We start from the raw sequence: 17,846 nt of genomic DNA on the forward strand, positions 1-17,846 counted from the left end.
CCATTTCTATCTGCTTCTAAGAAGCCTGAGACAGTGGGGAGCAAGCCAGTAAGCATCAGCCTTCCTGCTCATTCCTAACAGATGTCCCAGCCCATCCAAGCCTCAAGTCTCCACTTCTGGGGCTCTATCCTATATTGGTTACAAGGCAGAATATCTTAGGTCCTAGAAGCCAAAGACCTAAGAACAGCAAAACAGGAACCCCTAGGGGACTCTGGAGAACGGCATGTGAGTAGAGAGATTTTTCAGTTGAGAACAGAGTCCGGACTGGGAGGCCACAGGACACCGGACAGGCCCGGCTCTGCCCCAAGGAATGGGAAACAAAGGTGAGGTGGTTCGAGGGTCCAGAGAGAAACTCCCAAGGAGGAACTTCATAAGAGGAAACACTAAGGGCAAGAACAAGTCCAAAGGGACCTGGAAGAGGTTCCCGGCTCCAGCTTCTGGCCATCAGCACAGCCAAGGTCCCTAATACACAACTAAAGGCTTTTATTGGGAAAAGGAAGTTGACTGAAAAGTGGCCCCCAACATCTTCACTGCCTGAGGCAGCTGGGGCCTCCTCCACAGAGTCCAGGCAAGAAGGGACCACCAAACTGGGCCCTCAGGAGGCTCAGGTGTAGAGATCAAAGTCAATCCGTTTGGAGTTGTAGAACTGGCCACCCGGGGGGTCCAGCTTCCGGCAATAAACGCCATCTGGGAAGTAGCCTTCGTTCACCCAGGTCTGCAGGAAGAGAGGGCAGAGCTGGGAGAGAACTGATGGGGTTGGGGGAGGGAGAGAAGAGGCAAAGCAAAGTAGAGAGGAGCTTACCTGCATCTGGGTGCTGGTGAAGGGCCCATACAGCTCAGCATCCCCTGTGTTCTCCCACTTATATTCCCACATCACGTCCGCCAGACCATCTCCAGGCGACTCTGTTTCTAAAATAACAGGCCAAGTCATTTGGGCCTCCAGTGGCCTGCCCACTGCCCACAATCCCCCTCCTCTGCCCTTCAATCTTACCTTCCCTCTGGGCAGGGGTTGGGGTCTCCAGCTCCCCTTCCGCCACTTCCTCAGCAAACATGTCCAGGGAAGGGGGCGGTGTGGTATCACGGGGTCCCTGGGTTTGGCACCCCAACCCCTTCAGTCGCATGGCCAACCGTTCCCTTGTCTCCTGATACACTCCCAGGTTGCCCTGGGCCACCATCTGGTCAGCCAACCCGGAGAGCCGGTCGAGGCGCTGGGGGGAACTGGGCCGTCCGGGCCCCTTGCTGCCCTCTTTGCCTCCCCCTCGGGCTCCCAGACGCCTCAGTGCCCCAGCCACTGTCTCTCTTGGCAACATCAGTTCCAGAAGGCCCTCCAGGAGGGCTTGGGTGCTCATTGGTGTCTGGCCCAGGCTGTCCTCCTCCTCTGAGTCTGACGGCGGCCGCTGATCAGGTGGCCGCTCCCTGATCTTTACCTGCAATGGGAAAACAGGAAGGTTTTATTTCTGACAAATTGCCAGCAAGGCCCAGGCCCAGCCATGCTAGTCTCCAGGCCTCACCCAGTCAATGTTATCCAGCCAGCTGTCTCGGATTTGAGCATCCCGGTTCAGGAAATAGTTGCCGTCTGCATCAAAGTGGCCTTCCTCCATCTCTTCCTGCAAGTTGAAGGGTGTGATCCGCACTCCTCCCTCACTGGGGAGCGTAGCTGCTTCCTGACCTGCACCCAGACAGACACAAGAATCCCATGCTAGGCGTGCAAGAGATAGGAGCCTACCGTCCTCCATGACCCCAGACGTCCCTATTTGTTCCCCCAGCAAAAAGTCAATTCTTGGTACAGCTCACCTTCCACATCCTCTGAGGCCAAGATGTCATATTTGCTGGACCCTTCATCCTCCTCCTCCTCCTCATCGCTGTCCAAAGAGTGTTTGCCTTTGAAGCGGCTCCCGGGACCCCCTACCCCAGCTATAGGGTCCACCAACTGTGGGCAGGAGACAGAAGTTAAGAAAGAAGCAAGTTACTGGCTATGACCCCAAATAGTCTAGGATCTACACTCAAACTGAAAATCCTGCAAAGCCATATCTCAGAAATACGCGGAAAAGCTGGCCCTTTCCATCTTTTCTTTGTCTCTCCAGATCTCTCTTCTGGCTTCTAATTTTTTTTCTCCCCTCACTCCGCCGCAGAACAGAGGAGTCTGGCCCCCTCACCTTTTTCTTGGGGGCACCGATTTCATCCTCGTCATCATCTCCCACGCCTTGGAAGGTCACTTTCCTCTTTGGCATGACTGGACAGAAGGGCTTTTCCCAAACTGAGCAGAGGGAAAGAGTGCAGATTAAGGGAATTGAGTGAGGAGGCAACTCCCCGCGAGGGGGCCCCCTGCACAACGATCTTTCACTTGGCGGGTACTAGATCCACTTTGGGAAGGGAGGGAGTACAGAATCAGGAGCCTAAAGGGGAGCTGGCAGTCCAGAAACCCCCCGGGACTTGGCTTAGCATCTAAAAGAGCTGCTGGAGCGGAGACGCAAGAGCGGACTGGCGGAGGAGCTCCTACGGGCACCCCCACCCTTGAGGAGAGGAGACCGGCTCCCCCACGTGACCACCCTCATTCCAGGCCCCAGCAGTGCTGGGCGCGATGTGTTCTGCGGGCAAACACCCGCTCCACCACCCCCAGCTTCCTCGGAGCCGGAGGGGCCCCGGCGGACCCAGGACCTAGCGCCCTGGCAGCCCCGCTCCTCCCTGCGCCGAACTCCCAACTCCGCGGGGTGACTCCCAACTGTCTTGGGCTGTATACAAATTAGAAAGGCGGCAGGGCCACGGGGACACCAGCAGTCCCGCCGGCACGCGCTCACCTAAGGATCCAGGAAAAGTGGGGGAAGAAAGAGAGAGAGGTTTTCACCAGGGCTACATCCGGGCCACCCGCCCGCCACCACCCGGAAGAGAACTGCGGAAGGCGACGGGGAAGGCCGGAAGTGGCTTCACTCGGGTGAGAGCAACAACTGAAGGAGCGGGCGGAAGTACGCGCCGCGCGGGGAGAGACGCCCCCTCCCAGAAGTGACGCGAGCCGTGTGGGGCGACTATGGTGAGAAGAGGGGACGTTTGAACGCCTAGACCCTGATCGGACAAGGATGGCCGGAAGTGGTCTCGGTTTCCTCCTACAACAGTAGAGGCTCTTAGGAGAAAGTGGAGCCCGCTTTACTGAAAGGGCCGCCCAGGTTCACGATGGAGGAGCAAAGTCCCAGCAGGGCCGGTGGGTTTCTGCCCTAGTTTTCTCTTTCCCGGGTTGAGTCTCCTTTTCCCCACGGCTGGCTTTGCGCCCTTCATCATCTCATTATAAATCTTGCCTTCCTACTCTTGGCGTCCAGTTGTCCGCCCTTTGCTAGTCCGAGGTGTAGCCTTGCTCTTGTCCCAGAGGTTCTCCGGGAGCTCGGTTCTCCTGGAGGCTCCTGGGACACTTTCCAAACCCGGCTCCTTTTAGGACCCAGGGGAAGTCTAAAATCAGCCACCTCCTATCCCCTGGGTAAGTTCCTGGTTTCTGAGGTGGGAAGAGTCAAAAATAGGAGAGGTGGCAGTGGCACCTGTTCCCAGTACCGAGGCCTGAAGTCCCTTGTGCCCTCATCTCAGGTAGGCCTGGGAAAGGGCCGTAGTGGATATCCGCCCCCCCAACCCCAAACAGGACCCCAGCCCTACAGTCCTGCCCAGATTTTGTAATTTGGCCCAAGGGGCAGAAGTGAGGTTGGGAGGTCCCTCTTGAGGATACTCAAGAGTTTGAATCCCTCTAGACCAAGACCAAGACTGGGCCCAGAAAGAGCCTACTGGAGCCAGAGGAGGGTAGTGCGGGGGTACCCCGGATAACCAAATGCACCACTCCTCCTTTTTCTGCTCCTAGGGTTTCTTCCCACAGTGGGCTACCATGAAACTGCACCAAAAGTCCGTGCTCCGTTTCTTCCGTGGGTACAGAACACAGGCTCCAGACCGGGAGGGCATCCTGCTAAAGAAGGGGGCCCGAAATACCAGCTATCAGCGCCGCTGGTTCATCCTGCGGGGAAATCTCCTCTTCTACCTGGAACACCAGGCTGACCACACACCCCTGGGCCTCATCCTGTTAGAGAACTGCCAGGTGGAGCCACGCCTTGGAGCCACAGAACCCTATGCCTTTACCATTCGGACCCCAGGGGGAGGTAGGCGGGCCTACAAGCTGGCAGCAGAAAACCCGGAGGAGCTGAGAGCCTGGCTGTGGGCGTTGGCCGGAGCCACCTGGACGCGGCTGGCTGTGCTGCTACGCCCCCTGGAGGCCCAGTACCGGGAGCTGTGTCAGGCAGCTGGCCAAGAACCCGGCTCACCCCCAGAGGACTGTGGCTCCCCAGCCACCCCCAGGACCCTCTTCAGCTTCCAGGAGTTGCACGAGCACTTTGGAAGGGAGATCCGGATGCTGCAGGCGGTCCATAGACAGTTCCAGGAGGCCAGTGACAACGGAGGCAGCAGATCCCCAGCAGGTGAAGGTGAAGCAGGAGCTCAACAACTGTTGATGAGCGGCGACTAATAGACTAAAGGCCCAAAGGTACCTGCCAAGACCAGTCAACAGCTTCAAGAGACACCCAGATCCTTGCTAACTCACCACTCCCTCCCTCCTTGTCCTTATTTTAACCCCATTCATCAAATAACAAGGCAGAAGACAGGCCCAGGTACAACAGCAGGTTCTTTTCCGGTTCCTCAAAGCGCCGCACAGGGTGGGGGCAGAGACAGAAGAACATGTAAACATTGGGTTCCACCCCCTAGAGCTCAGGGGAAGACCCCTTACCCAGGAAGGGGCTGGAGGGTTGGGAGGGACAAAGTGAAAGGCAGGGGCCTTGGTCAGACAAAGCAGGGGAGGCCTGAGAATAGAGAGGAAGGTGGGTGAAGAGGAAGGAGAGCAAGGAGGGTGGTGGTGGGAGACATTTCCTGTTCCAGTGCATGTCCCCTTAAATAAACTAGAGTGCAAGAACACTGGGGAGGGAGAACCAGGGAACAGAAGATGGAGTGAACACCCCCACCCTGGGCCAACCAGGTCCTCTGTACATAATTACAACACAGAGATGTCCAGAAGGAGAGCAAGAAGAGCCTGGGCCCCCAACCAGGAACTGGGGGAGACAGGCAGGACTGAAGGGGGTAAAGGAACCCAGCTTCACTTCATGGGTAAGGGGAGTGACTGGAGTGTAAGGATCTGAAAACTGCTGACTCCCACTGCCACAAGTCACCCCTGTGGTGACCAAAGGCCAATCAGGAGGACGGCACCTGGGAAGGGACCCCAGTTGGGCCGAGTTGGAGGTGAGGTGTCCACTGCTCCCCCAGGGAAATGTAGCTGCCTCCCGTTCTCTGAGTGTCCCGGCCATGTGGGGATCAGCGGCTGGCACGGAGACAGGGAATCAAGCCACTTTCCTCAGAAAGAGGGACAGCCTGCCAAGGGCGGGCTGGGAACAACACCCCAGGCTAGGTCTGCTCTTGGCTGAGGGAAAAGAGGGGGCCACGCAGTCCAGCCCCAGGGCAGAGGTCAGAAGTATGCATCCTGCCGGGCCTCTGATGCTGAGGACCTGTCCCCGCTGTCCTGGGGGGCGGGCGGTCCATCTGCCTTTCGACGCAGCGAGAGCTTCCTGCCCTGGGCCTTTTTCTCCTGCTTCTGCCGCTCCTTCTCCTGTTTCTGCTGCTCCTTCTCCTGTTTCTGCCGCTCCTTCTCCTGCTTCTCCCGTTCCTTTTCCTGTTTCTGCCGCTCCTTCTCGCGTTCCTTTTCCTGTTTTTGTCGCTCCTTCTCCTGCCTCCGGGCCTCCTTGCCGCTGGGGGCCAGAGGGGCGCTGTTGCCAGTAGGCGAAGGAAGGGATGGATGCAGTCCCTCGGCGGTGACCACTGGCCCTGGAGCAGGCCCTGCACTGGCCCTGCGGACGGGAGGGGGTGGGGAGGGGACCCCTCCACCTGCCCGGGAGCCCCGGCTCTTGAGGCCAGGGAGGCTGAGGAGGCTGGAGGAGGGACCCAGGGGGGGCAGCTGCCGCCGGCGCTCCTCGTGGATGGCCCGGGAACCGTGTAGTCTCCGTGAGGGCCGATACTGCAGCTCACCCCGGGTTTCCAGCCACTTCTTGAGCTGGGCTGCATTCTCTCGCTCAATCAGTGCTTCTGTCACTTGGAGGTTGGTCACCTAGATGGAGAAGACATGGGTACCAGGGTGAAGTGGGGGGTGGGGATCTACTGAAGCAGGTGTGAGGTACACTAAGGCCAGGACCTACCTCATGCACCAGGAAGTCCTCCTGCATGCACTGCTGGGGCAAGTTACGTAGCTGCTCCATGGTCTCATACATGCCTTGGCAGGAGCGCAACTTTTCCACCGAGCCCAGCGTGTGCCGCAGCAGCACCAGGGCCACCCGGAAAATGATCTTGACGCCTGCAGGCCCGAAGAGAAGAGGCCATGGGTGATCAGCCTGGGAGTCTCAGCCTGGCCTGTGCAGGGGGTACTCACAGCCCCCATCCCTGTGTGCTGCTGACCCGACAGATGAGGAAATGGAGGCCTCAAGAAGGAGAAAATGAGCCGCCAGGGGTTTTAGGTTCCTGGGAGGTAAAGCAAGCTGTGGCTGGTGGCAGAGCCAATAAGATCAAACCTCAGTTTCTCCAGCCCTAAGACGGATCTCAGTGAAGCAGCCTTCTGTCAGCAGGCCCCACTCTGGCAGCCACCATGGGAACCCCAGTCCCCCTCCTGGCCTGCGTGGCTACAGAAGTACCTTCACAGAAGAACATATCCCAGACCCGGAGCACTGAAGCCCAGGGCAGGGTGCGGGCGAAGATGCACATGAACCACTCTGTCATGTAGAGCACAGGATCGATGCGCTGCCGTCGCAGGTGCCGATGCGCCAGTGGGGAGGCCCGACGCAACAGGGCAAAGAAGATCTCTCCGTCCAGCTGAATGGCCTCCTGAAGATGGGATGAACCATGAGAAGAGGCCCCCTGGCTGTGGGCCCAATGGGGTAGGACTGGCGCTGGTAGTCAGATCCCATCCATGAGGTGGGATCCTCACCTCAGTGGGAGGGGCCCAGAACAGACAGCCAGAAGGGCACAGGGTGAGGCAGGACCCGGCCCGCCCTGCAGTCTTAGGAACAAGTCATAGCCCCAGGTGCACCAGCCTCCAGACACTCACCAGCCCTGCGCTGTAGTAACCGGGGAGGTACTTGTCGCAGATCTGCACCAGGCACCAAAAGGCTTGCTGAGAAGGACAAGAACAAGGAGGGAGGGATGGGGCCAGAAGAATGGGGCAGGGAGCTCCCCCGTCAGCCCTGCAGGCCCAGCCCCTCCCCAACCAGGTCGGGCGTCTGCTGACCTCGGCAGGCATGTGCATGAGCAACACTGCGGCCACGGGAGCCTGGGCCTGGCAGTAACCCTCATCGGGCCGGTAGATCGTGTAGGCCTTCAGGATTCGATACAGGTCCTGCTGCCTGTGGGCATGGGGAAAGGGCGATCAAGAGTTGGGAACTCCCTGCCCCCAAACCAACCCCCCCACCAACCCCACCCCAGACTCTCCCAGAGCTTGTGCAGGATCAACTCCAGAGCTTTACCACCACACACCTGATCTAGCTGCCTTCCTGATCCCACCTCCCGAGCTTAAGCCAAAGTCTCAGATCATCATGGAGGCTTTCTCCCAGGCTCCAGCCTTCCACCCTGGCTGCACACCCACGTGCTCCCTACCCATTCCCCATACAGGCTCTGCTCTCTCTCCATCTGCCACCATCCCTAAACCCTCAAGGTCACCTTCTCCAGGAAGCTCTCGACAACCGCACCATCGGCCCTCTTCTGGCGCTGTCTGCGTGCTTTTACCTCCCAGCAGGTGCTCTCCTAGGGCAGGGCCTGTCTTATCTGTCTGACTGGATTTCATCAGTTTCCCCCCAGGCCAGGGCCTTGGTTCTCCTGGAGGCCTGGGAAGGCAGCTGGGCCTCAGATTTTCCTCTTATCTCTGCATCCAGAAGAATACACTCTCTGCCCCAGATCTGTCCCTTTTGCTTGAGGGTGCTCCATGGCTGTTTGAGGGAACTCCAACCCCTCAGCCCCCCACTAGAAAGCAGAGGGCCTGCCACCCCTACCCGCAGCTGGTTGTGACATCGTATAAACACTACATTCTGAATTTCACTCGTGTCTAGGCCTTCTCTCCACCTCCACAGTTACTGAGCAGCTCAGCCCTTCATCTCTTAACCAGGGTAATGTTCATAACCTCCCAGATCCTCTCCCTGCCTCCAGTCACACACTCCTGACCACAGCTTACAACAGTGTTTCTCAAAATGCAGTCACTGAAATGTGACCTTCATTTGTGCTTTATCTGCACACCTCCCCACTGTTATTTTCTCTCTACTTTGTAATAACATCCATGAAATGACAGGTTTGATATACTAGTTATTTCACCTAATATGTATTAAATATTTAACTTCCACAAGCTCTCATGCTGCTTTCACCCACCTGCCTGCTTCTGTGCCTCTGCCTCCTCCCGCTGCTATGAGTGAACTATTCGTGAATCTGACCAACCACAGCCTTTCCACTGGGTCCCATCCCCTCTTGCCTACACAGGCCATCCTTCTAGCAACCTTCCCATCACTTGGGTAGCATCCATTTTTCTCTAACTACAGATGCTGGCAGCATACCAACATGTCATTTCCTCTAGCTTATAAAAAATAAAAAACATCTCTCTACCCAACTTTCCCCTCTGAATATCACACCATTTCTTTCCTGCCTGTTCAGGCAAACCCACCTAGAGTACAGACTTGCTATCCTCAGTTTCTTTCCTCTCATCCTCCAGTCGGGCTTTAGTCCTTGCTCCATACAAAACCGCTTTTATCAAGGTCACCAATGACCTCCACATTGCTAAATCCAGAGGTCAGTTTACAGATTTGACTTGACTCGATCCATCAGCAGCACTTCAAAGAGCTGATCCTGAAACTTCTTCACTTTCCTTCCAGGAAACACTCTCCTGGTTTTCCTTCTAGCTTTTTCCAGTCTCCTTTACAGGTCCTTTCCCATCTTCCTATTCTTGAAATGTTAGCACTGTAGGCTCAGTCTCTGAACAGCTTCCTTCCATATCTACACTCCCTGCTTTGACGACCTCATCTAGTCCCATGGGTGAGATCTGGTCCCATCTAGAGGCTGACATCTCTCAACTTCCAATTTATCTCCAGTTTAAATTTCTCCCAGACTTCTCTGGTGGTCCAGTGGTTAAGAGTTCACACTCCTACTGCAGGGGCACAGCTTTGATCCCTGGTTGGGGAACTAAGATTCTACATGCCGAATAGGATGACCAAAAAAGAAAAACCCTCTCCCTGGATGTTGTGTATATTGTATATCCAGCTTACCTGGCATCTCAACTGGATGTCCAGTGAGTATTTCAAACTTCACATTCACAAAATGAGTTCCTAATACACCTCTCAAGGTTATTTTTCCCCATCCACCCATATCAGTATATTCTAACTCCATTCATTCTAGTTTCTAAGACCAAGAACCTTAAGAGTCTTCCTTATCTACTCTCTGTCACACATACACCACTCCACATCTAATCCACTGGCAAATCTTTTTGGCTCTACCTTGAAAATATATTCAGAGTTCAACCCCTCCTCCCCACAGTTCCACTGCTACCTCCCTGGTCTATCTACCATTGTCTCTGTCTGGGATTATGGAAACAGTCAACCTGGTCTCTGTTTCTGCCCTCGTCTCCAATCATCTATTCTCACCACAGCAGCCAGAACAATCCTAGGGTTTTTGTTTTTTTTTTTGGCAGAGTTGCACAGTATGTGGGATCTTAGTTCCCAACCAGGAATCCCAGGGATCAAACCAGTGCCCCCGGCAGTGGAAGCACGAAGTCTTAGCCACTGGACCACCTGGGAAGTCCCAGAATGATCCTTTTAAAACACAAGTCAAAAAATAAATAAATAAAACACAAGTCAGATCAGGTCATTTGTAACCCCATCTCCATGCACATTCTCTATTGGCCTTTCTTGCTTTAAACTCTATTTACCACCATTGTACATACAACATATTTTCATTCTTTGTTGTCTATCCCTACTAAAATATAATAAGCCTGGAGAGGGCAGGAGTTTTTATCTTTCATTCACTGCTATCATCTGTAACTGAAACAATACCTGGAAGATAGCAGGTGCTTGATAAGTACTTGCTGAGAGGATGAACTCACTGTTAAAGTTTATCCACGTGCTCCCACAAGGAGCTGAGAACCATCTAAAAACATCTGGCACACTACTAGGGAGCGATATATAGACTTCTCGAGGAAGTCTGGCAAATAGAACAAAAATCGAAGGGCCCTGGCACAGCATTTAAGGGCCCTTAACTGCTTTGCCAGCTTCAGCAGCTCTACCCAACGCCACTGCCCAGACAGAGCTTACATAACCCCCCAGCCAGGGAAACCCTGCCTCTCGCTCTGCTTCCATCTATCCTTCAAAACCTCACTCACATGCATCCTCCCCAATGAGGCTCTGACGTGTCCCACCTCCCCCTCACCAATACCCCCATGTTACTCCCCCATCAACCCAAGTCAGTGTCTCCCTCCCTGGACCCATCCTTCAGTATGTCTTGACACTCAATTCATGAAAGACCACTCCTGCAGAATTCCTGGAAGGCAAGAACTGCTTTCAGCCCAGCCCTACATCCACCCACCACGGACTCACACAGTCAGGTTGCCTTACCCGTGCCCGCCTCGAGCAGCAAACATCTCATGAAAAGGGAACTGGCGGTGCAGGTCCTTCTCGATCACATCCAGCCACTTAGGGTCCCCAGGAGCCCGTTCCAGCTCCTGCAGTGGGACAGCTGAGATTACCTCAGACTCTGGGGGGATGGATGATGCCCTCACACAGACCGTGTCACATGGCCCCACACCCTGGAGCTGTGCGCACCTCAAACTTGCCCGGGTTCTGCTCCAGGAGTTCCTTGCTATTGGACAGGTACTGCCAGGCCTTGGCTCTGAGGGAGGAGGGGATCCCCTTCCGGCAACGCAGCTTCACCTAAGGCAGGGTGGCCAGCAGCGGAACAGCTTCAGTGACTGCTACAGCCTCCAAGCCTTCCCCTGAAGCCCTCAGGCTCCCTGGGACACCCGACCTGGCCTTCTATCTTTTAAAGTTACTCCTCCCCCAGGCCCAAGAACCACCTACCCCCAACATGGTCCAGAGAGCAGGTAAGATCAGGTTCCTGGGCTTCCCCAGAGCCCGTGGGCTCACTCTGTCCTCCCCACCCCCACCACATCCACGGCCCTGCCCACCACAGCCTTCTCAAACCTTCTGGAAACGCCGTGACAGCCACTTATCCCAGTGACTGAACATCTCCAGCCATTTGAGCTCCCGCTGCCGAGCCACATCCACAGGAATGGAGCTCTCTCTGAGGATATGGGGAGTAGGAAAGAAGTCAGTAACAGCAGTATAAATCCTGATTGCTGGAGGAACTGAGGCAAGCCACCTCCCAATCGCCAATGAGAGACCAGACCACAAACGCATTCTATGAGCTATCAACACATCAGGACGTCTGGTCACTCGGCCTTCCAAGGCCCTAATTCACCACTGAAAGGAATTCCCTTTGGACGGAATCTCCGAACAGAGATCACATTCTCATGTTGGACATCTGTACAGAGGCTGTGTTCAAATCCCACTTCTGACACATAAAAGTTGGGGAGAGAGGACAGGATATGTATAAAGTATACTTTGTACTGGGGCTTCCCTGGTGGCTTAGATGGTAAAGAACCTGCCTGCAATGCAGGAGACATAGGTTCGATCCCTGGGTTGGGAAGATCCCCTGGAGAGGGGAATGGCTACCCACTCCAGTATTCTTGTCTGGAGAATTCCATGGACAAAGGAGCCTGGCGGGCTACAGTCCATGGGGTCGCAAGAGTCAGACACAACTTAGCAGTTAACACTTTCACTTTCACTTCACATGTTTTATTAGACCTTCGCCACTTACTCACTGTGTGGCCTTGGGCAAGTCACTCTCTAAGCCCCAATTTCCTCATTTGTAAGATGGAGAAAAAAACAGTATCACCTATCACGGCCTCAATGAGTAAACAGTAATTATTATCCACAAAATTAAATACATAACAAATATCTGTCTCCTTATAAGCAACTGAGTTTCCTTCTACCAGACTCTTGAGATCCCTTGAACCATCTGCAATTTCCTCTACCTCCTCCTCCTTGGAATCACCCCAGATTACCCAGCAAATGAAGCTCTCCTTGCACTGCCTGCTTACTGTTCTAGCAAAGCTTCACACTCAAGATACCTCACCAGTCTTAAAACAGTTACTTGGAGGAGCCAGCACTATGTGAGTGAAATGGAAGAAAACACATGTTCCCAGATAGACCTGAGCTCAAATCCCACTTGTCCCTTAGAAACTGGGGAGTCTTAGCAAATGAGAATCAAGTCTCTTCCTTATCTGTTAAAAGGGATGCCACCACCTACATCACCAAGTTACAAGAGGACTACTGAGAAACTGTATATAAAGGACTGTTAAATGAAAGGTTTAATGTTATTTTCTTTTGTCCCAGAAGTTCCTTAAACTGAAAGGTGATTTCTCATTAATCTCTATCTTAAAAGTCAATTCCAAACTCTACTAAAGGCCAGGAGGAGTAAGATCCCTTTCCGGCCCTCGAAATGTCACAAGCTAGCAGAGGGATGACGGCAATGTGATGAGGGAAACGCAATGACAAAGATGCACAGAAGAGGCAGCTAACTGAAGTAGGGGCGATAGAGATCAGGGAAGGTTTCCTGGAGGAAAGGACATCTGAGGGAAGTCATGAAGGATTGAGTAAAAGATGGCAGGAAAAGACCAGAAGGGCATTCCTGGCTGATGATACAGCCTGAGTATGAAGGGAGAAAGACTACAATCACTTCAACAGGACACAGCACACAGCACATGTGAAAAGTGGTGGGAAAGAAGACCAGAGAGGCTGTCAGGGCTGAAAATAAGGAACCTGTGTCCAGGCTAAAGCTTAAATTTTGTCCTGTGGACAGTGGGAGCCACTAAAAGCTTGTAAGATAACGTGCCCCACAGTCAGCCTGACCTCAGAAGTAGATTCTGCCAGCGTGAAGATGGATTTTAGACGGACAAAATCACAAAGCAGAGAGTTAGCACCCAGCACGGTGCCTGATACACAAGAGGGGCTCACTAAAATCCAATTCAATCCAAGTTCTTTAGGGCAGGATAGCGCTGAGGAGAGCACCATAGGTCACGGGGATCCAAATTATTTGAATGGGGCAATTCACAGGATTGCTCTAATCCTGTTTCTTCATCTGTGAATTAGGTACAACAATGCCTCCGTCATGCATGGGAAAGCACCAGCCTTCCCCACACAGCATCGTGAATGTTGATGCTCGAAGATTTTCTGAAATTTTGTTGTTGTTGGATTATACACCCTGCATTCTTTAGAATACCCTCCTACAGGGCTTCCCCCAACACGAGGCAGGTCCCCCTGACCCCAACACACACAGCCATGACTAAATCCTCCTCATTCTTCACAATTCAGATCAGTCTGGCTGAATTCCCAGACTGGGCAAAAGATCCCTTCCCTAGGTGCTCACAAAACCCTGTGATGATCTCCAGGCTAAACCTAACATATTACGTCGAAACCAACGGTTTAAGTATTTGTCTCTCCCTCTAGATGATGAACACCTTGAAATGCCTATTTGATCCTCAGTACCCAGCACAGGGCCTGGCACTTGGGTTCTCTGGCAATGCTATACACTGAACTGACCAGCAGGTTAAAGGGGTACAGGACCAATGGGCAGCATCCAAAGAGAGGAAAGGAAGAAGTCAGAAGTAATTACACCCCCACCTTAGGAGTGACTCAGGCCCCTGGAGGGAACTAGGAAAGAGTAAGCCCGGCTGGGGAGATGAGGAAATGGGGAAGAGGCCTCCCCCACCCCCTTTCCTTCAGTGAAAACACAAGCCTGCTCTTCTATTTCACAGAGATGCCCTGCCTTCGGGTCTCTCCTCCATCAGACTTCCCCAACTCATCACCCCATGAGACCTAGGGCTACGAGGGAGAGGTGCTTGCATCCCTCCAGACTTTCCCCCTAAGGGACCAACGATCTCTATCAGAACCCCTGCCTGGTCAAACCACCAGACTATCCGGCCTGTAGCTGGAGATTCCCATCAAGGAGCTGGGACAACCAGAGGTATCATCTCATTCTACCTTTCACTTCACAGAGGAGGAAAGTGAGGCCTTAACTCCAATGGGGAAGGCACTCACTCAAGGGCATGCAACCCACCACCAAAGGCAAGGCTTAGACTCAAACCGAGAACTCCTAACACCTGGCCTGAGACCTTAACAGGCTGGTGCCATAGAAAACCTCAGGATGCTCTAGGCAGGACAGGATCCTTAAGCATCTCACTCCCACTGGTCACTCCCCGGATCCTCAGAGGAGGATGCGCTGAGAGAGTGTAGGCAAGGTGTATCCTTTCCTCCCCATCCCGCCCCACCTCTGCTTCCCTGAAACAGGCCCAATGGGTACTCACAGGCTGCCTGAATACTGGCTGCCCCCAAGGAAGCCGTACTTGTCCGTCTTGCGCAGGGCCAGCCCGTTTATCTCAGAGTCTGAGCCCATGGAGCTCACATCATCCGCCAAGGACTCCAGGGTCCCAGACATGAGGCTCACGGAGTCCAAGTAGCTCAGGGTGTCTGGGGCCTGCCCTCGAGGCCCAGAGATGCCAGGTCCCAGGCTGGACATGGAGCCTAGGTCCTGAGAATTTTCAGCGGGCTCCGGAGCTGGGGTCACCGTCACGACAGCTACCTGGGCCTCGCATGTCCCTGAAGAGCCTATGCCAGGCCCTGAAGGGTCCTCGGGAGCCTGTCCAGTTGATGCTGATGTTGCTGCCGCAGCTCCATGTCCACTTGTCACCTGTCCTGCTGTCACAGCTGCAACCCGTGCAGTCACACCTGAGGCCACTGTGGTTCCCGGCTTGGGGGCGAGCGGGGGTTTGGCTGTCAGGGCCCCAGGAGCCGTTCTTGAAGGGGTCCTGGTGAGGGTCCCGGGTCCAGGATCGGGTGAGGTTATAGCCTCCTCTGTCTTCGGAGGGTCTGCCCCTGGGGCCTGAGCCACGGACATCTCGGCTCCAGCCACTGCCTCGGGCACCAAGGGCTCCGGGCTGGAGACCTGCGCCCTGGGGGCATCGGGTGAGGCCTCCAGAGTCTGTCCCACCTCCGTGCTGCCCGTGACCATCGGGCCGGGGACCGAGTCTGAGGTCTGGGTCGGACCCGGCACCCATGCGGGCCGCGCTTCCCCGGGGGCCACCAGGGTGACCGGGGCCGAAGTGGCCGTGGTCACTGGCGGCCCCGGAGCCACCACCAGGACGGGCCCGGCCCGAGAGCCGCGGGGCGGCGGCGAAGGGGCCGCGGGGGCGCCATGACGGCGCGGCGGGGCCACCAGGGGCGCCGGGCCCGTCTCCATGTCAGCGGGCCGCCCCTCACATCCCCCCGCAGCGGCGGCCGCAAAAGGCGCCGCCCCTCAGGCCGCTCCGCGCCGCCCGCCGAGGAAGGGGAGAAGGCGAAGGGCGCGGCCTGGCGCGCGCCGGGGTCGAGGGCGGCGCGCGGGCGGCTGCCCAGCGCGCGGAGCCGGGAAAAGGGTCCCGGGGCGCCAGGCCGCCGGGGTCTCGCTCGCGCCCTCTACCTCCCTCTCGCTCTCTCGCCGCCGCCCCCTCCCTCCCGCTTCGGGCGAGCGGCAGACCTCGCGCCTGCGCACACGCCCCGGTGCCGGCCCAGCGGCCTGCGTCTCGGCGCTTTACGCCTGCGCGCGAGCAGTCCCATCGCGCTCCTTTTTTCTCCCGCCTCGTCAGAGGTCTTGGACGAATAATAAGAGAGAAGGAACTGGGTTTCTGCCAATCGTTGGGAGGGTGGGTGGGGCTGGAGGTGGGAAGGGGGTGGGTAATTTGGGAAGAGGAAACAGAGAAGGCGGAGGGTTATAAAACCAATGAGAGGGCGAGTGAAACCTAGCGGAGGTGGGACGAAGGGATTAACTAATAGAAAAGCGGGAAGCCGAACCTCCTGGCCAATAAGGATGACTGAAGAGTGACAGACCGTGGAAGGAGGCGGGTGCTGTGCGAGAAGAGGCGGGCCTATCTAAAAAAGAATGGTTAAAAGGGAGCCAATGAAAAGGGAAGTGGGCGGAGGTCAGTTTGACAGACAGTGATAGCTATTTGGGCGGTGACAGACAGCATCCGCAGTCAATAGCAGCTGAGGGATTCTTTGGGTCTCCCAAGAAGGTCCGGAAGGAATGACAGCTGCGAGGGGCGGGCCAAATTTGCGATTAATTTGCCTCGTCAGCCAATGAATGCACCTTCTCACTTTAGCGATAAGGGAGGAAGAGAGACAGCTGTCTCAGCCAATGGCAGCATCCAAAGGAAAGGGGTGCTACCAGCAGGCGGTGCCAAGCCAGGGATGTCGGTGACAACCGGAGACAAGCGCGGGAGGGGGTGACAGTTGGGGACAGCGCGGAGAGAGGCGGGGTTCGGGGGCATTGGTGAAACCCTTAGCAAATAAACGCCACGCTGCCCTGCCTGAGTCCTCTCTTGGGCCAGTTCTCCATTCAGCTCCCAAACCCACCACTGATTAGGTGCTCTCTGATCAAGTACTCTTGCCCTTCACTCTGTCTCTCATTCTTATCCCAGTCCGCTACAAACCCCAGGTGACTATAACAAGACCCCCCAAATCCTGTAACTCGTCCTTCTGGATCCACCGTTTCCTGTGGGTATCCCAACCCCTAAGTCCCTGTCCTCAGATCCATCTTCTGAGCTCCTCCCAGAATCCAGGCTCCAGTTCCTCAGAACTCATCCTCCGAGTGCCCCCTCCATTCTAGTGGGAAGCCCAGACCTCAAATCATGGATTCCCACTACCATGAACTCCCATATCTCTGTTCTTATTCTTTGGAGGATGCAGAACAAACCCTCTGAACTCCTCTCTCCTCATTGACACACTGTTCTGTGCTCCTCCTTCTCTGCTAGGAAACCAGACCCCAATCTCATAATCCCCCTACTCCCCGCCTCACCCCACCCCAGCTACCCTAGACCACAAACACAAAGCCCAGACTTTACCAGCCCCTCCTCTCTCTGGGCTCCATCTCCCTGAGGCCCAGGATTCAGGATTCAGCCCCAGAAGGGCTCCAATTTCTGTGCAAAGTCCACCATCCTGAAATTTCAGTCAGGCCTAGCTAGCTCCCAGCTTCCCAGTTGCTTGGTCTCTGAGTTCTCTGAGGCTCCTTTTCCCAGCTCAGACTCAGATCCTGTGAACTCCAGTGTCTGAGATCTGCCGCTCTTGATCTCCTTCTCTTCAAACTCCCCACTTTCCATTAGGCCCAAGCTTTCTAAGCACTTCCTCCATTCCCTTCTATTGAGTTCTCCTCCCCTCCCACAACCCAGTAAGAAGTGGGCTCTTCCCTGCGCCTGGACCCCCATGGTAACCTTATAAGGTGAGGCAGCTGTCGACTGAGGCAGGGAGGGGCCAGTGCAGGAGGCCAAGGGCAGCTGCTAAGTTTAGGGTGGCTCCTTCTCCCTTCTTAGAGACAACAGGTGGCTTGACCTCAGTGCCCAGAAAAGAAACTGTCTTAGAGGCATTGGCATGAGTCTGGAGGAGGGAGCGGGGAGGAGGCAACTTCTTCAGGACATCGGGTCCCAAAAGGAGCAGGAGGAGGAGGAGACATGGGTGTCCTTGCCAACCTTGAACCTCCTGGGGCTTCCTCAGCCACTATTTCCCCAGACCTCCACTGTATGGAATGGACTGAGGCACTGAGGCCCAGAGGGTTGGGAGAGGGGACCTCAAAATCACAGTCAACCAAGCTGGTTCTTGCCCAGATTGGAGAGAGAAGTCATTGGCCATCCAGCCACCAAGGTGGAGGTGACTAATTAACTTCTCTCTTGGTGTCTT

General features: G+C 55.3%; 3 protein-coding genes across 4 annotated transcripts; 1 reads left to right on the forward strand and 2 right to left on the reverse strand.

Annotated features, from left to right (window-relative positions):
- Positions 1 to 466: 466 nt before the first annotated feature.
- CD2BP2 (CD2 cytoplasmic tail binding protein 2) lies at positions 467 to 3,209 on the reverse strand. 2 transcript variants are annotated; one of them, XM_043454924.1, is made up of 7 exons: positions 2,799 to 3,209; positions 2,157 to 2,257; positions 1,795 to 1,930; positions 1,512 to 1,669; positions 992 to 1,427; positions 803 to 903; positions 467 to 715 (listed from the first exon to the last, which is right to left on the reverse strand). In XM_043454924.1, exons 2-7 carry the CDS (start codon positions 2,229 to 2,231, stop codon positions 605 to 607), a joined length of 1,017 nt encoding a protein of 338 aa, XP_043310859.1. In that variant the 5' UTR covers positions 2,232 to 2,257; positions 2,799 to 3,209; the 3' UTR covers positions 467 to 604. The 2 variants fall into 2 exon arrangements, with proteins under 2 accessions (XP_043310859.1, XP_043310858.1); XM_043454923.1 differs by having other exon boundaries at positions 803 to 909; positions 2,799 to 3,208.
- Positions 3,210 to 3,463: 254 nt separating this feature from the next.
- On the forward strand, positions 3,464 to 4,637 carry LOC122432783 (sesquipedalian-1-like). Its single transcript, XM_043454926.1, has 2 exons — positions 3,464 to 3,570; positions 3,836 to 4,637. The coding sequence occupies exon 2, from the start codon at positions 3,860 to 3,862 to the stop codon at positions 4,487 to 4,489; it is 630 nt and encodes a 209-aa protein (XP_043310861.1). The 5' UTR covers positions 3,464 to 3,570; positions 3,836 to 3,859; the 3' UTR covers positions 4,490 to 4,637.
- Positions 4,628 to 15,742, reverse strand: TBC1D10B (TBC1 domain family member 10B). Its single transcript, XM_043454921.1, has 9 exons — positions 14,447 to 15,742; positions 11,223 to 11,322; positions 10,845 to 10,952; positions 10,638 to 10,744; positions 7,283 to 7,397; positions 7,103 to 7,168; positions 6,690 to 6,879; positions 6,201 to 6,355; positions 4,628 to 6,112 (listed from the first exon to the last, which is right to left on the reverse strand). Exons 1-9 carry the CDS (start codon positions 15,376 to 15,378, stop codon positions 5,477 to 5,479), a joined length of 2,409 nt encoding a protein of 802 aa, XP_043310856.1. The 5' UTR covers positions 15,379 to 15,742; the 3' UTR covers positions 4,628 to 5,476.
- Positions 15,743 to 17,846: the final 2,104 nt, after the last annotated feature.

This window comes from Cervus canadensis, chromosome 32 (assembly GCF_019320065.1).
Source record: "Cervus canadensis isolate Bull #8, Minnesota chromosome 32, ASM1932006v1, whole genome shotgun sequence".
Lineage (NCBI taxonomy): Eukaryota > Metazoa > Chordata > Mammalia > Artiodactyla > Cervidae > Cervus > Cervus canadensis.

Excerpts from the sequence above, each read along its gene's own strand:
- LOC122432783 (XM_043454926.1), top strand. The coding sequence starts at position 3,860 with ATGAAACTGCACCAAAAGTCCGTGCTCCGTTTCTTCCGTGGGTACAGA.
- CD2BP2 (XM_043454923.1), bottom strand. The coding sequence starts at position 2,231 with ATGCCAAAGAGGAAAGTGACCTTCCAAGGCGTGGGAGATGATGACGAG. Across the intron at positions 1,670-1,794 it reads GGCCTCAGAGGATGTGGAAG|GTCAGGAAGCAGCTACGCTC; the intron begins GTGAGCTGTACC and ends GTCTGGGTGCAG. Across the intron at positions 1,428-1,511 it reads GGCTGGATAACATTGACTGG|GTAAAGATCAGGGAGCGGCC; the intron begins GTGAGGCCTGGA and ends TTCCCATTGCAG.
- TBC1D10B (XM_043454921.1), bottom strand. The coding sequence starts at position 15,378 with ATGGAGACGGGCCCGGCGCCCCTGGTGGCCCCGCCGCGCCGTCATGGC. Across the intron at positions 10,953-11,222 it reads TGTCACGGCGTTTCCAGAAG|GTGAAGCTGCGTTGCCGGAA; the intron begins GTTTGAGAAGGC and ends ACCCTGCCTTAG. Across the intron at positions 7,169-7,282 it reads TCATGCACATGCCTGCCGAG|CAAGCCTTTTGGTGCCTGGT; the intron begins GTCAGCAGACGC and ends TGTCCTTCTCAG.